Source organism: Aquarana catesbeiana, linkage group LG05 (genome assembly GCF_042186555.1).
Source record: "Aquarana catesbeiana isolate 2022-GZ linkage group LG05, ASM4218655v1, whole genome shotgun sequence".
NCBI lineage: Eukaryota > Metazoa > Chordata > Amphibia > Anura > Ranidae > Aquarana > Aquarana catesbeiana.
The window spans coordinates 34,124,393-34,142,125 of NC_133328.1; the positions used below are offsets into that span (position 1 = coordinate 34,124,393).

Genomic DNA, 17,733 nt, shown 5'->3' on the forward strand with positions numbered 1-17,733 from the left:
TTCAGTATGGACCTGAAACATCACTGAGAATGTAGCCTATCCATTCACTAGAGCAGTCTATCAATTAGAGACTGGTGACATCTGTGCAAATACAGCCTACCCATTGACAGCAAGCCAGTAACATCACTGAGAATACAGTCAATACATTCAGTACAGACTGGTGATATCACTGAGAATGTGGCCTTTCCATCCACTAGAAAGAAGCAGTGACATCATTGGGGATGCAGCCTATCCATTCACAAGAGACCAGTGACATTGATAAGGAAGCAGTCTATCCATTCACTAATTACGGGTGACATAACTAAAAATACAGCCTATCCATTCATTAGACACATCACCAAGAATGCAGCCTGTCTGTTAACTAGGGACTGGTGACTGAGAATGTGTAGAAATTTAGCAAAAGCAAGGACTAAACTATGGCTAAAGACTCTCTTACACTCATCCAACCAAATGGCTTCTTCTAGTGTATGTCTGCAACAAGTACCCTTCTATGTCTAACGCAATTCACAAGTTCAGACCCTCAGTATCACTTACTTGCCACATCAGACCCAGCTCCAGCTTCACTGACCCCCAGGCATGCCACGACATCTCCGGCTATGGTTGGTGCCAGGAACTGGCGTTTCAGCTCGTCACTGCCAAATCTGTGACACAAGAAGGTAAATCAGCTTTGTCAAGGCATGTATACATACATAGTCAGTATATGAGAAATACGCTGGATCAGGTCTCTTGGGGCAACCATAACTCCGGGTCTCAAAGAATGTGAAAGCTATAGACCCTTTTTGGATGTTTTTTCCTCTGGAAAAACTGATTAATTAATAGTCAAAGATACATCTCTTGGGGCTTCTTTGTTTTGTGGTCTTCCTTCTTTCTTTTCTTTTTTCTGTTACAAACTTAAATGTTTTTGTTTACAAATGGTTTGTATCCTGGAAGGGTATCTCTATCCTCCTATCCTGCACTGTGTTCAGGATTGCCTAGATAATGGACTGTGTATTTTGGATGAGATGATTCATCCTTTTGGGTTTATATTAAATATTGTCTATGGCTCTTGGTAGTCCATATTGTACTGTATACTGTATAATTTGTAATGGCATATGCATTCCTCTTTACCAGATATCGATATTCTCCCTTTTCCAAATGGGTTTTTCAAAATTGCCAATTCAATGCCCGTTCCAATCCCCGGATGTTGTTTCTGTGGGACCGGATGTTTGGATGGTGCGGAGGATGCGCAGCCACGTCCGGATGACGTGTGCTGCGTTACCTCCGAAATAGTGTGCAGAAGCGGAAGTGACGGTGACACAATTGGGCGATATGACGCATATCGCGTCACTTCCTCCTGCGCACTATAACAGGGACACCATTGCGCCTCTCATCGTCATTCCTTCCTGGTGAAGCCATGCTTTTCCTTCTCCCGGATCGCCAGTCTTTGAATTTCCTTGGGAAATTTCAACATCTCAATATGGGACTTTTTGACTGGGCTGTTTTTGATCTATGAGACAACTCAAGTAAACATATACAACCTTTATCCAATGTGGGGCCAGCCTTATGGGGAATAACATTCCAGACTGACCCCACTTCCCCTGGAATTGAGACTCATTTTCTTCCTGGGGATTTACCATCCTTTTCTCTTTTTGCTTTATTTTAGCCCTCAGCACCCCTATTTCTATGCCCATGGTTGGTTTCTTTTGGATGGGAATACGTGGCATCCACATGGGGCAGGCCTTTAACGGGCTTAACAGGACCTCCACGTTCTCTGGAGGAATGCTTCTGCCAAACATGCATATTTTTTGTAAGTGTACGTTGTTGTGGAATCTCATATTAGCCAATGTATTTCATATTGTATATATTGATTTGCATATATTTTATTGATAATAATAATTATTATTATTATTTATATTATTATATAGTAGTGGTTTTATCAATATTATTATTCAATAAGTAAAGCAACAATTATTAATTTTTAATAATGTATACTGTGTTTTCCATAGATTTAGAAAGTCTTCATTTATAAGTGTTGAACTTTAAATGACCTCTGCTTTATGACAAGTACTTGTAAACAGGTGTTCTCGAAAATGTATTAAGATAGTCTACTGGATGAAAGTTCATTAGAATAGATTCAAGTTATGTAGAATTGTCTCAGACAGATAAGAAAACAGGTGGTTAAAATAATTAGGTGGAATAAAGGAAAGTTATGTACAGAACATTAATTAAGTTTGACAGGGTCAAACAAAGGTCTGCTTGTGCCCTCATTAAAACTGTTAAAATACATACATATAGTGAGACATATAACACATCTGGTGGGGTTACTGAAAGTTCTTTTTCCCAAATGTCATAAATCTGTCATCCTTGAAGCTAGTTAAATCTTATCAAGATAAAGAGAGTTTGATAACACAGCTGGGTGCCAGACTGTCTCTATACAGGTGTTTTTAACCACTTGACAACTGGGCACTTAAACCCCCTTCCTAACCAGACCAATTTTCAGCTTTTGGTGCTCTCACATTTTGAATGACAATTACTCAGTCATGCAACACTGTATCTTTATGAAATTTTTGTCCTTTTTTTCACACAAATAGAGCTTTCTTTTGGTGGTATTTAATCACTGCTGGGTTCTTTATTTTTTGCGCCGTAAAAGAGAAAAGACCGAAAAATATGTAAAAAAATACATTTTTCTTCATTTCTGTTATAATATTTTGCAAATTAGTAATTTTTCTTCATATATTTTGGCCAAAATTTATACCGCTACATATCTTTGGTAAAAATAACCCAAATCGGTGGATATTATTTGGTCTTTTTGAAAGTTATAGAGTCCAAAAGCTATGGTGCGCATATCTGAAAATTGATCACACCTGAATTACTGACGGCCTATCTAATTTCTTGAGACCCTAACATGCCAGAAAAGTACAAATACCCCCCAAATGACCCCTTTTTGGAAAGAAAACATTCCAAGGTATTTAGAAAGATGCATGGTGTGTTTTTTGAAGTTGTCATTTTTTCCCACAATTCTTTGCAAAATCAAGGTTTTTTTTTTACTTTTTTTTTTTCCCACAAAATTGTCATATTAGCAGGGTATTTCTCACAGACCGCATATGCATACCACAAATTACACCCCAAAACACATTCTGCTATTACTCCCGAGTATGGTGATACCACATGTGTGAGACTTTTACACAGCGTGGCCACATACAGAGGCCCAACATGCAGGGGAGCACCTTCAGGCGTTCTGGAGCACCCAGGCCAATTCTGACATTTCTCTCCTACATGTAAAAATCATCATTTATTAGCTAGAAAATTACTTAGTACCCCAAAACATTATATATTTTTTTTAGCAAAGACCCTAGAGAATACAATGGCGGTCGTTGCAACTTTTTATCTCGCACGGTATTTGCGCAGCAATTTTTTTAACGCGTTTTTTTTGGAAAAAAAAATGTTTTGTGCTTTACAAAAACCAAAACAGTAAAGTTAGCCCAATGTTTTTGCATAATGTGAAAGATGAAGTTACGCCGAGTAAATAGATACCCAACATGTCACCCTTCAAAATTGCACGCGCTTGTGGAATGGCGCCAAACTTTGCTACTCAAAAATCCCCATAGGCGACGCTTTAAAATTTTTTACTGGTTACATGTTTTGAGTTACAGAGGAGGTCTAGGGCCAAAATTATTGCTCTCGCTCTACCGATCGCAGCGATACCTCACATGTGTGAACACCGTTTTCATATGTGGGCGGGACTTACGTATGCGTTCGCTTCTGCATGCGAGCACACAGGGACAGGGGTGCTTTAAAAAATTTTTTTTTTTTTTTTATTGTTCATTTTACTTTATTTATTTTAGTTTGATGCTTTTTTCCAAAAAAAAAAATTTTTGACCACTTTTATTCCTATTACAAGGAATATAAACATCCTTGTAATAGGAATATGACATGACAGGTCCTCTTTACAGTGAGATATGGGGTCAATAAGACCCCACATCTCACCTCTAGGCTGGGAAGCCTGAAATTAAAAAAAAAAAAAAAAAAAAGATCCTGGCTTCGATCGTAGCGGTGAGTCGGTAGAAGCACCGCAAGGCGGCGGGAAGGGGGGACGTCCCCTCTCGCCTCCCGTAAGAACGATCAAGCAGTGGAACAGCTGCTATGATCATTCTCATGGTTTAGGGAATCGCCGGCTGAAAAAGCTGATATCTGAATGATGCCTGTAGCTGCAACCATCATTCATATATTTCGCACAAAGTCAAGGACGTTGTATGACGGCCGGCGGGCGGGAAGTGGTTAAAACGCTTTTTTTTTTTTTAACACAAAGTTGTCCATTTATACAATATTTCTACCACATAACATGTACATACCAAAAATGACACCCCAAAATAGATTCTCCTGCTCCTCCTGAGTACGGCGATACCACATGTGTGAGACTTCCACAGCCTGGCCACATACAGAGGCCGAGTACAGCTGAGCATGGCTCAGCATGGCAGAGTATGGCGGGGTATTGCGGAGTATGGCGGGGTATTGCGGGGTATGGCGGAGTATGGCGGGGTATGGCGGAGTATGGCAGGGTATTGCAGAGTATGGAGGGGTATTGCGGGGTATGGCGGAGTATGGCGGGGTATGGCGGGGTATGGCAGAGTATGGCAGAGTATGGCGGAGTATGGTGGGGTATGGCAGGGTATTGCGGAGTATGGCGGGGTATTGCGGGGTATGGCGGAGTATGGCGGGGTATGGTGGAGTATGGCGGGGTATGGCGGGGTATGGCGGAGGCATTGCAGAGTATGGCGGGGGGCATTGCAGAGTATGGCGGGGGGCATTGCAGAGTATTGTGGGGGGCATTGCAGAGTATTGCACAGCATTGCAGAGTATTGTGGGGGCATTGCAGAGTATTGCACAGCATTGCAGAGTATTGTGGGGGCATTGCAGAGTATTGTGGGGGCATTGCAGAGTATTGCACAGCATTGCAGAGTATTGTGGGGGTATTGCAGAGTATTGCACAGCATTGCAGAGTATTGTGGGGGCATTGCAGAGTATTGTGGGGGTATTGCAGAGTATTGTGGGGGTATTGCAGAGTATTGCACAGCATTGCAGAGTATTGTGGGGGTATTGCAGAGTATTGTGGGGGTATTGCAGAGTATTGTGGGGGTATTGCAGAGTATTGCACAGCATTGCAGAGTATTGTGCTGGTATTGCAGAGTATTGCAAAGCATTAGTAGTGAGGGATGGCTGAGCATGGATGGATGGATGTCTCTGTGCAGCGCTGTGGGCACTACACATACAGCCCACAGCGCTGCAGACATCCATCCATCCCCCTCCCCGCTCACAGTGTACCGATCGGTACACAGGAGGGGAGGAGAGGAACCGGCGTCATCAGATGACGCCGGTCTGTTTACATGTGATCGCGCCGTCATTTGACGGCTCGATCACATGGTAAACGGCCGCGATCAGCGGCCATTTACCGGGATCCGTGATGTGCCGGGTCCCCTGGACCCGGCGGTCACGGATGTGTTCGGGTGCGCGCCCCAGGGGGCGCGCGAGAGGGGAATTCTGGGAGGACGTCATAGTACGTCCACCCAGAGTTATCCAACCGCCCTGCAGCCGTCATTCGGCTATGGGCCGGTTGGTAAGTGGTTAATTGGACAAAAACAGTTATAAATCAGTTTAATGAACATATAGGAATTTTGGGAATAATTAAGTTTATCTGGTTGTAGAACAGGTGTCAGATTTATGGTTGGTTACTTTGATGTAGACCTTAGCGACCAATCATATGTAAGACAGATAGTTGAGATAAGACTTGTAAAAGAGTATATAAATGCAAGCTCTGCAATTGTTAGACGGACAAGTCAGATAGGAGCTCATAAGGCTGAACTCTATGTATGCTGCCCTATTGCACGGGTCATAGAGGTCAGAACCAATGGGCAAGTATCTGTCCTAACTTGTCCCCTCGGACAAGTCAGATAGGAGCTCATAAGGCTGAACTCTATGTATGCTGCCCTATTGCACGGGTCATAGAGGTCAGAACCAATGGGCAAGTATCTGTCCATAACTTGTCTCCTCGTACGAGTCAGAGAAGACTTCTTAACTTGTTCCAGAATGTGGTCTCAGGTGAATTTCCCTCAAGAACTTGGTCGAGCTGGAACCCAGAACTCTGTGAGGGGACCAGATGACCGGCAGATCGGCTGGTCCCTATCAGGTGAGAGGTTCCCAAAAATTGGCAGTAAAGACCCATTCTGGTTCAAGGTGAGAACAATTCACAATTGTTTAAATTTGGTTAGAGGATAAGAATATTTATATCTAATATGCATGCATTGTAAGAAACTGTATAAATTAGACCTGTATATTGTAATATTTTGAACATAAACCTATATGTTATCAGCTGTTAATAAACCTGCATTGCTGAAGTTCTGCCTGGTTCGATACTTTACTATTCTACTTCAACGTTCTATGATCAACAGATGCACATTTATAGGTATGAATTTGCATTGATGTTTTACTAATATGGGCTGTTTTTTCAGAAGTGGTATTATTCCCTGAAGAAGATTCATAACATAATTTTGAAATGCATTGGATATCCCTCTGTGCAGTGTTCCTTATTAAGAAACCACAAGTAAAGGGAGTAGCAAGTAAACTGGGACTCCCACTTTATGGTTCAAAATAGCCTATGTGCAATGTTTGCAATTTTTATTCGTTCATTGTGCTATGCTGACAATATTTCAATGATGTGTTGCATTTTCAACATGAGATCTTTTTAATAATTTTCAATAATAAAATACAATTTTTTGCATAAATTCATTATGTATATTTTTTTATTGCCCATTGTAATGGAAGTTTGTAAGTTCTATATATAACTGTATTCTATTTTATATGTATTGCACTCTGCCCTCACTGTGCACACGACACTAATAATGTTTTCAGTACATGTTTACATTCTTTCGAGTCCTGATTAGAATTAGCCTGCCTATGTAACGCCCCTTGTTGCCATAAACGTACAATTGTAATATTAATGTGATACCTACGTAATCATGTGTTTAAAAACCTTCAATTGCGTCATAATAAAGCAGAACAGTTATTTGAAAAGATGCTGAGCGTATCTTTTGTGTCTGGTCCCTACTGCAGTAGTAATTATTAATTTGGAACCACTAATCAATATGAGGCTAGGAGTTGCCTATCTATAAAATGTCCTGGTCACCATAAAACCCCACCTTTTGAGGTTATTTACATATTATCAAGGGATGGTGGCAATTTACATCTGTGGCTTCACGAATCACCAAAATTATCATCACATAGTCTGTTTACTAGGACTGAGCGCACACACCAAATGTCAGAAATATCCAAATTAACAACATTTGGGACATAATGGGTAGAATTTATTAAAACTGGAGCAGCCAGAGTCTGAAGCACCTGCACATGTCAACCAATTACCTTCCATCTTTAGCTTGTTCAGTTAAGTTTTGAAAATAAAGATAGAAGCTGATTGTTTGCCATGTACAGCTGCTCCAGACTCTGGCTGCTCCAGTATTGATAAATTCCCATGAATGAAAGCAGATGCACACAAATGATAGTTACAGCAATAGGTAATGGCAGACAATCCTCGGTCCCCCTTTATTGATGAGAATGTCTTCTTTTATATATATATATATATATATATATATATATATATATATATATATATATATATAAAATCCATTTTATTGTCTTTAATAGAGCACAAAAAGTTCAAATACGAAGATTAGGTCATTACAATACAATATCTTTAGAAAAAGGTAAGTACCAAGTGATGCAGTTAAGAATCAAATATACAGCATTTATTCCTTCTTCCTTGCTATTCATCAGTATATCACCATTTCAATGAGTATATGCGTAATGACACTGCATTGAATTAGAAAATATGAAACACAGAGAGTATAAAACAATATATATTTAGAGGGTCTGCTCCTTAGTGCCTTTAGGGGGTATAGCAATGAAAAGGTACATAGTTCTTTTCCCAATGAGTTCTCTATGATATCCACTTCAAGGCATACAGCAATATATAAATGAAAATTTGTGTCTTTATTGCAGATATGTTATCACTAGGCATGTAATCACCAGATCGAAGCATAGTATGCATGATGCCCTACCAATCTCAGAAGAGTAGTTGATTCAGCTGAACTAGATATCTCCAAATCTATCATGCTTGTCCTGAGGTGTAAACACCATCTTTCAGTTTCCATCTTTTTTACTTCTGTTTTTTCTGTCTAGAATGATTGGGCATGTTTCCTGTTTCCTGAATCTAGGGATTAGAACAGCTTTTCACAACCAGGGTTTGGTGGAACCCTTGGGTTCCTCCCATAGGTGTGTGCAGCCTTTTGCATTAGGGTGTACACCTCAAACCAATATATTGGTACCGATCCCCTGTATTTTCCTTCTGTGGCAGCTGAATATCGGCAAAAGGGAGAGGAGGAGAAGCCTACTTTCAGCTGCTACAGGAGTAAAATACAGATCAGTTTCACTAAACTCCACCCCAGCAGCCTCTCCAGGTCCTGTCCAGGTTCTGGGGGTCGACAAGGAAGGATCGCGATTTACCTGTCACCTGCCCACGATTGAGAGGTAGATCATGATTGAGGGGTTGCCAACCCCAGGATTAGGGTGTGCCCAGGCACACCTGGCTTAGTTACAACAGCCTATCCGGTTCAACCTGTGTAGATTTATGTGTGTCAATGTCGATGAGTATTTCCCACATCCCTGTGTGTTGTGTTCTTTAAGATGCATGTCCAAGAGTCATTTAAAAATATCAATACTCCCCACTGACACCACCATTTGTGGAAGAGAGTTCCACATCCGTATCACCCAGACAGTGAAAAAACCCCTATGTAGCGTAAGGTTAAACTGCTTCTCCTCCAATCATTGTGTGGCCCTGTGTCCTTTTACACTCCCTGAGACTGAATATTTTTTTCCTACGCTGGGATTACCATTAAGGTATTTGTAGATCGATATCATGTCCCCTCTTAGGCCTCGCTTCTACAATGAGAATACATTTAACGCTTGTAGTTGTTCCTCATAATTGAGATCCTTCAATTCCCTTATTAATTTTCGTTGCCCTTCTTTGGACTCTCTCCAGCACATCCCTTCTAGGACAGGTGACTAGAACTGGACGGAATACTCCAGATGTGGCCTAACCAGAGTTTTATAAAGTGGCAGGATTATTGTTTTATCCCTGGAACATATCCCCTTTTTTATGCATGGTAAAATTCTGCCGGCTTTGGTAGCTGCAGCTTGACATGGCATACTATTACTCAGTCTGTCATCTACTAGGACCCCCAGATCTTTCTCCATCCATTATTCCCCCAGAGGTTCTCCCACTAGTGAGTAGCTTGCTTTTATGTTTTTAGCCCCCCAAGTGAATTACCTTACATTTCTCTGCATTAAGCCTCATTTGCCATGTAGTTGCCCACTCCATTATTTTGTTCAGGTTTTTCTGTAAAATTTCCATATCCTGATGTGAAGTTATTGCTCTGCTTATTTTTGTGTTGTCTGCAAAAACTGAGATTGAGTCATTTATACCAAACTCTATATCATTTATAAATAAATTAAACAGAATTGGTCTCAAGACAGAGCCTTGGGGCACCTCACTTACCACTCCAGACCAGTCTGAGTACACGTTTTTTTATCACGACCCTTTGGATGCGCCTCTGTAACCACTTTTCTATCCTAGAACAAACTATATGGTCCATGCCTGCAGACCTCAGCTTGTAGATTAAGCCCCAGTTCACACCTATGTGAATTAGATGGGGCTTACACCGCATCCAATTGGCAGGACATTTTAAAATACATTCATTTGAATGTATCTGGTTCACATATGTGCGTTGCATTCGCACTGCGCATTGCACAAAAATTGTGTGTTTTTTGGGCATTGCGGTGCGAACTACAAGCCTATTATCTCCTATGGGAACGCATCTGATTCGCAGATGCATTGCATTCTGAACAAGGATTTTCTCCTTCTCCTCACTACACCTCCCCCTCCCCCCCCTCCCTCCCCCTCTCCCTGTTCACTGATCCGCAGCTACAATGCAGTGAAACCTTTGAACAGCAGATTTTTATCTTCCCAGTTAAACCGGAGCTTCAATTCGCACCGCACATGTGTGAACCCAGGCTCAGTGTTTCGTGGGGAACTTATCAAAATGCTTTTGCAAAATCCAGCCACATCCCTTGCACATGCCTATGGGTCCTCAAGAGGTTGCCAGGGGTTCTTGAGCAATGGGCAATAAGTAACCACTGACACCAATTATCTTTTTTATCTATACGTCTATAGGGGTTCCTTGAGCCTGGAAAGTTATTTCAAGGGTTCCTCCATGGTAAAAAAAAAAAAAGTAGAGAAAGGGTGGATTAGACATTTGGCCAGTGGCAGCTGGTACCTAAAATTTTTGGGGGGGCGCAAACAAACTGAAAAGTTCTGAAAAAAAACCCCATCAATTGCAGCATCACTGTGCCCATCAAACACAGCCACTGTGCCATCAAACGCAGCCACTGTGCCCATCAAACACAGTCACTGTGCCTATTAAGAGCAGCCACTGTGAAATCAAACGCAGCCACGGTGCCAGCAAACGCAGCCACTGTGCCAATCAAATAAAGTCACTATGCCATCAAACGCAGCCACTGTGCCAATCAAATAAAGTCACTGTGCCATCAAATGCTGCCACTGTACCCCATCAAATGCTGGCACTGTGCCCCATCAAATGCTGGCACTGTGCCCCATCAAATGCTGGCACTGTGCCCCATCAAATGCTGGCACTGTGCCCACCAAATGCTGTCACTGTGTCCCATAAAAAGCTGCCACTGTGCCCATCAAATAGTGCCAATGTGCCCCATTGGTGGTAGGTCAAGCATGCGGGTGACGGCGGCAATCGGTGGGGCCTTGCAGTGGGTCAGACAGCGGCTCCTGTGTCCTCCATGCACTGTCCAGACATGTCCAGATAGAGATTCGGGGAGAATGAAAATTCCTCCAACAAGCTTTACTAGGAGATAAATCACAAGGCTGCTATTTACTGTTGATGAAAAAAAAGGTATTTAGCAGTTTATATTTATTAAAATAATTGCATGATCTGTGTACTGTGGGAGACCAGATATAGTGAATGCAGAGTCCTGGGTTCAGTAACACTTTAAGGCGGAATGTCACTCTTTCAATCATCATTGACTATTTTTAATTCTCATGCTGCTAGCAAAGTATATCATATTTAATTGTTTTAAAAGTTTTGTTTTACATTTCTTCAGTTACATTCCGTTTTCCAGGCCTAGGCAAAATATGTCCTAGAAACCAGGACATGTATAAAGATGAAGAATTCTGACACCTTTTTCTGACCTGTAATTAAAAAATGATTGACGCCAGACAGCCAGGCAACCAGCATTTTCATAAGGAAGCCAGCGATGGGCACCCCCATTCACCTCTTATGACAGGTGCACTCTAGAGAAACATATAGGCTGTCAGTTTGAGTTTGAGTCACTCCACCAGTGTAAGCTCCCGCCCTGTCAGATGGATTTAAATTTCAAGACAGTGTGTAGAAATTGACAGCAAGTTAATATAAAGAAGGAATAATAGCAGATACACAAAATGCAGCTTCAAAATAATTTTTACAATTTTTTTTACATATACAGACAAATGGAGATTTTTTTTTTTCTCATCTGCCTCCAGCAGTTATGCAAGAACAGTTTTAAATTATATATCAGACATGTCTCCGCGTTGCTTTGCATAAGTAATTTTCACTTACTCTGCAGTGTCAACGGCATTATGCAAATCGCTCTGCAGATTTGACCTTTAAAATAAAAGAAGGCACGGATAACGTCTAAATTACAGGATGAGAATGGTCCGCTCTTTTTTTTTTTTTTTTTAAGCAAGCTGCGAGGGCACACTTGGAAGGCGGAAAGGCAAATATCATTTTGCGGCGTATCTTCTTTAAACATCTTCAATTTATTTTCACATTTCCAGTTCCTTTAAGGTGTGCGAATTAACAGGATGCTCAGACGGACAGGGCCATTATTTAGCTTTTCCATTTTTTCAAGCGGATTAACAAAACACAAAACTCTATTATGCCATTTCGCATCATCAAAGTTCACTTGGCGTTCTGGAACTTGTTATAAAACGCGCCTCATTAAAAAGAAAAGTTTTAAAAATGAAGATTTTTTTCTTAGAAGAGAACAGTCACTGTGATTCAGCCGATAGACTAGACGCATAAGTGAAATTTTGCAGTCATTTTTTTCTACAGTCATGTTTTTATCAAATTCGGGATATCTTCTTTTAAGGTTTTCATTTACTTGTTTTTTTGCCAGTAGCTTTGCAGTGAGTCTTTCAACGTTTTTTAACATTTTTTTGCGTTAAAAACGTTGGTGAGCCAAGTTTTTGAGCATTTACATAGTTAGTCATGTTGAAAAAAAGACACAAGTCCATCTAGTTCAACCATAAAAAAAATAAATAAATAACATAAAAAATATCATACAATCCCATATACACAATCCTATACCCACAGTTGATCCAGAGGAAGGCGAAAAAACCCCCAGAAAAGCAGGATCCAATTTGCTACAGCAGGAGAAAAAATTCCTTCCTGATCCCCCGAGAGGCAATCGGATTTTCTCTGGATCAACTTTACCTATGATTGTCAGTATATATTATGTACATTTAGGAAAGTACCCAGGCCTTTCTTAAAGCAATCTACTGAGCTGGCCAGAACCAACAGTGGAGGGAGTCTATTCCACATTTTCACAGCTCTTATTGTGAAGAAACTTTCCTTATTTGGAGATTAAATCCCTTTTCCTCTAGACGTAAAGAGTGCCCCCTTGTCCTCAGTGTTGATCATAAAAGTGAAGAACTCAACACAAGTTCACTATATGGACCTCTTATATATTTGTACATGTTGATCATATCCCCCCTTAATCTCCTCTTCTCAAGAGTGAATAAATTCAGTTCCTCTAATCTTTCCTCATAGCTGATCTCCTCCATGCCTCTTATCAGTTTGGTTGCCCTTCTCTGCACTTTCTCCAGTTCCCCGATTATCATTTTGAGAACTGGTGCCCAAAACTGAACTGCATATTCCAGATGAGGTCTTACTAATGATTTGTACAGGGGGGCAAAATGATTTCTCTCTCTCTGGAGTCCATACCTCTCTTAAAGGGGGGTTCCCGCGACCATTCCCATTTTTTTTTTTCTAATCATTCTGACACATGTACAATCATAAAGTGACACTCACTGTTTCAGTTGTTTTAAGCTGATGCTGTCCGTTTTCGCTTTGAATAAATTTTTATAAAACTCGATCGTGGCCGTTCCCATCTTGCTTGTGGGCATATGAAGCCCACAAGCATGGATTTCCAGGATCTGGTGAATGCTGAGCTCCCAGCATTCACTGCTATTTCCCACGCATGCTCAGTGTTTCAGGGTTGCCATCAGAACGGGCGGGCGGCGTCGAAATCCCGCGAGAACTCGCGGCAGGCCTCCGCAATGACTCCTGGGAATAATGACAGGAGCTCCCAGGAGACATTGGAGGAATAAAGGAAATTGTGTAATACCCGCAGATGACCCGCCCATATCTGCACAGAACTAAGACAGGAAGCAGAGATTAACATTGAAAAAACACAGGTACAAAAGAAAAAAATATATATATATCCGTTTATAACTGAATACAGTCATGGCATGTGACTGAGCAAAACTTGCAAAATAGGGTGGAGCTCCGCTTTAATACAAGAAAGGACTTTGCTCGCTTTGAAAACCACAACATGGCATTGCATGCTATTATTATGATTAACGTTTATCGACGTTAATCAGCATTTATGAGCATTTGGCATTTTTGTGGTCAGAAAAAACGACTCATGAACGCGATTTTAGATTGTTCAGAAAACAGCCCATAAACTCCCCTGCTGATAAACGTCCAAAAATGTCCATGTGTGCATAGACACATAGGATAACATAGAGGGGAGTTTATGGGCTGTTAAAAAAAAAACGCCCAAACTCCCAAAAACGGCCGTTTATGAGCTTCAGTGTGTATGGAGCCTAAACGGTATCTTCAGATTACAATCTACAAAGGAATATAACCAGGAAAATACGTCATGGTGCATACATGGGTGAATGCCCATGCAAAAAGGCATTGGCGTATGCACAAATACAAGTGCATACAGCCATGCACATTTACAGTGCCTTGAAAAAATATTCATACCCCTTGAAATTTTCCACATTTTGTCATGTTACAACCAAAAATGTAAATGTATTTTAATGGAATTTTATGTGATAGTCCAACACAAAGTGGCACAGAATTGTGAAGTGGAAGGAAAATGATAAATGTTTTTCAAATTTTTTACAAATAAATATGTGAAAAGTGTGGTGTACATTTGTATTCAGCCCCCCTGAGTCAATACTTTGTAGAACCACCTTTCGCTGCAATTACAGCTGTAAGTCTTTTTGGGGATGTCTCTACCAGCTTTGCACATCTAGTGAGTGAAATTTTTGCCCATTCTTCTTCTTTGCAAAATATCTCAAGCTCTGTCAGACTGGATGGAGAGCATCTGTGAACAGCAATTTTCAAGTCTTGCCACAGATTCTCAATTGGATTTAGGTCTGGACTTTGACTGGGCCATTCTAACACATGAATATGCTTTGATCCAAACCAGGGGTCTCCAAAATGTGGCCCTATGCTTGCCTTTATTTGGCCCTTGGGGAACTTTTCCTTCGCTGATACAATACACTATTCCTCCTTCTGATATCAATGATGGGACATTTTTTCTCCCATTGACACTAGCGATGGGGCACTATTAATCCCACTAACCCCAATGATAGGGGATTATGCCTCCCATTGATGCCAATGATGGGGCTCTATTCCTCAAACTGACACCAATGATGGTGCACTATTCCTTCCTCTGACACCAATGATGGGGCACTATTCCTCAAACTGACACCAACAATGGGGCACTATTAATCCCACTGACACCAGTGATGGGGCACTATTCCTTCCACTGACACCAACGATGGGGCACTATTCAGCCCACTGACACCAGCAATAGGGCTCTATTTCACCCCCTAATACAAAAGATGCATTATTTACTCCCACCGATGCCAGGATGCTTTTTACTCCCAATGACCACAGTTCGGCCCTCCTAAAGTCTAGAGGATATTAAACTGGCCCTTTGTTTAGAAAGTATGGAGACCCCTGATCTAAACCATTCCATTGTAGCTCTGGCTGTATGTTTAGGGTCGTTGTCCTGCTGGAAGGTGAACCTCTACCCCAGTCTCAAGTCTTTTGCAGACTCTAATAGGTTTTCTTCTAATATTGCCCCATATTTTCCTCCATCCATCTTTCCATCAACTCTAACCAGCTTCCCTGTCTCTGCTGATGGTGTGTTCAGGGTGATGTGCAGTGTTAGTTTTCTGCCGCACATAGCGTTTTGCTTTTAGGCCAAAAAGTTCAATTTTGGTCTCATCTGACCAGAGCACCTTCTTCCACATGTTTGCTGTGTCCCCCACATGGCTTCTCACAAACTGCAAATGGGACTTCTTATGACTTTCTTTCAACAATGGCTTTATTCTTGCCACTCTTCTATAAAGGTCAGATTTGTGGAGAGCACGACTAATAGTTGTCCTGTGGACAGATTCTCCCACCTAAGCTGTGGATCTCTGCAGCTCCTCCAGAGTTACCATGGGCCATTTGGCTGCTTCTCTGAAAAATGCTCTCCTTGCCCGTCCTGTCAGTTTAGGTGGACGGCCATGTCTTGGTAGGTTTGCAATTGTGCCATACGCTTTCCATTTTCGGATGATGGATTGAACAGTGCTCTGTGAGATGTTCAAAGCTTGGGAATTTTTTTTATAACCTAACCCTGTTTTATACTTCTCCACAACTTTATCCCTGACCTGTCTGGTGTGTTCCTTGGCCTTCATGATGCTCTTTGTTCACTAAGGTTCTCGAACAAACCTCTGAGGGCTTCACATAAAAGCTGTATTTATACTGAGATTAAACTACACACAACTGGACTCTATTTACTAATTAGGTGACTTCTGAAGGAAATTGGTTCCACTAGATTTTAGTTAGGTGTATCAGAGTAAAAGGGGCGGAATACAAATGCACGCCACACTTTTCAGATATTTATGTGTGAAAAATTTAGAAAACCATTTATTATTTTCTTTCCACTTCACAATTATGTGCCACTTTGTGTTGGTCTATCACCTACATCGCATTAAAATACATTTACGTTTTTGGTTGTAACATGACCAAATGTGGAACATTTCAAGGGGTATGAGTACTTTTTTAGGGCACTGTATCTGTGGAGAGGTGCAGCGTAGTGCGGCAGCAATAAACACTCAGAGTTCAGTTTGCAGAAAAAAGAACTATATTGAAATTGAAGTTCAGTAATGCACAACAAGTGGGAAGGCAACTGCCCAGGCGAACACACAGGATATACAGTGATGAGAAATAGCAGTAGGTCTCAGGTGTGCCAACAGCATTTGTCTTGAGGGGTGGAATGCAGCCTGGCAAGTCAAGTGAGGAGGCTTGCAGAAAGGATGGCATGTCCTTGCACTTTCCCTACTCATCTGGAACCTTTTCCTGATTCTAAGCACTGCCCCTAACAGACGGGTGACCTGTCCTTAATTCACATAGTAAATGTGGGCCGAACCCGGAAGCCAGGGTCTTAAATAGACTCTGCCCAACCCAAAATGACCGCCAAAGTCACATGGGATGCCAGCATTCAATTGGAAACTGCCTCTCAGTGACTGAGGAGATCAGAGAAAAACAAGGCTCCTCTTGACCTCCTCCACCTGCATTGCCGCTACAGATGAGCGCCACCTGCAGTGGAGAAAATAGACTGCACCTGCCTATATATGGACCAGACAGCAGGACTAAAGAAGTGCTTCTGCCAGACCTTCTCTCTCCCACAGATAATACCTCTCTAACAAGATGCTTTGGTAGTAGGAATGAGGCATGTTCAGATCCTAGTCCAAACCAACTTAAGGAATCCCGCCAGGTATACATGCGACTATAGGACGGGAATGGCTCAGACACTTATGATTGTCCAAGGACAGTAACAGCTTCATGGCGGGATTGCTCAGGTGGGTTCGGACCAAGAACTCAACACACCTGAGCTCATCCCTATTCAGCAGCAATAAATCCATGACCACATGATGTGCCAGGTCCTGAGACTTCTATCTTCTACAATGCAGATTAGGAGGGTCCTTCTTCAGGTGCTCACATTGATGCCTGGGTGATGTGGACATTTCCTATTGGCTGTCCAGCAGTGGGGTCCTTCAAAGCTCTAGATGACCGTAGCTGCATTTTAAAATTTCAGTAATGGTAACAAGATATGGTGGGCACAGACTGCAGTGCTGCATCCCTAGTCCCCACTCTTGGAAGTGGTGCTGTGATTCAGGTAAACAAAAGAAACGTTTTTTAAGCGTTTTGAAAAAAAAACAATACGTGAATTTTGCCTGGAGATGGGCTTTAAAGCAGAACTTCAGGCAGAGACCAATTAAAGGAGAAGTATAGACAAAACTATTTTGGATGTACTTCTTCTGGGGATCACAGGAGTGCAGTTCGTTATGCTCTCCTGTGACCTATTTTCAGCCAACAGCAAGCTAAAGCCTGCTGTCCACTGATGTCACTCAGCTGGTCAAGGCTCTGGATCGATCACGAATTTACAGTCATTATCCACCCAGATGCCTGAACCAGCAACTGGCTCAGCCTCTCAGCGAGCTGCTGAGAGCCTGAGCCAGCAACTCCCGTCTCCTCCACAGCTTAGTGCTCCAGTGAGCACTGGAGGGGC

At 41.8% G+C, this 17,733-nt stretch overlaps 1 protein-coding gene across 1 annotated transcript in view; it reads right to left on the reverse strand.

Moving 5' to 3' along the window:
• The window catches only part of LOC141144172 (probable acyl-CoA dehydrogenase 6), a 196,573-nt gene that overhangs the window by 83,190 nt on the left and 95,650 nt on the right, over nucleotides 1-17,733 (reverse strand). Inside the window, exon 5 of the mRNA XM_073629593.1 lies at nucleotides 535-641. Coding sequence (XP_073485694.1) covers nucleotides 535-641 — 107 coding nt within the window. The remainder of the gene's footprint in view (nucleotides 1-534; nucleotides 642-17,733) is intronic.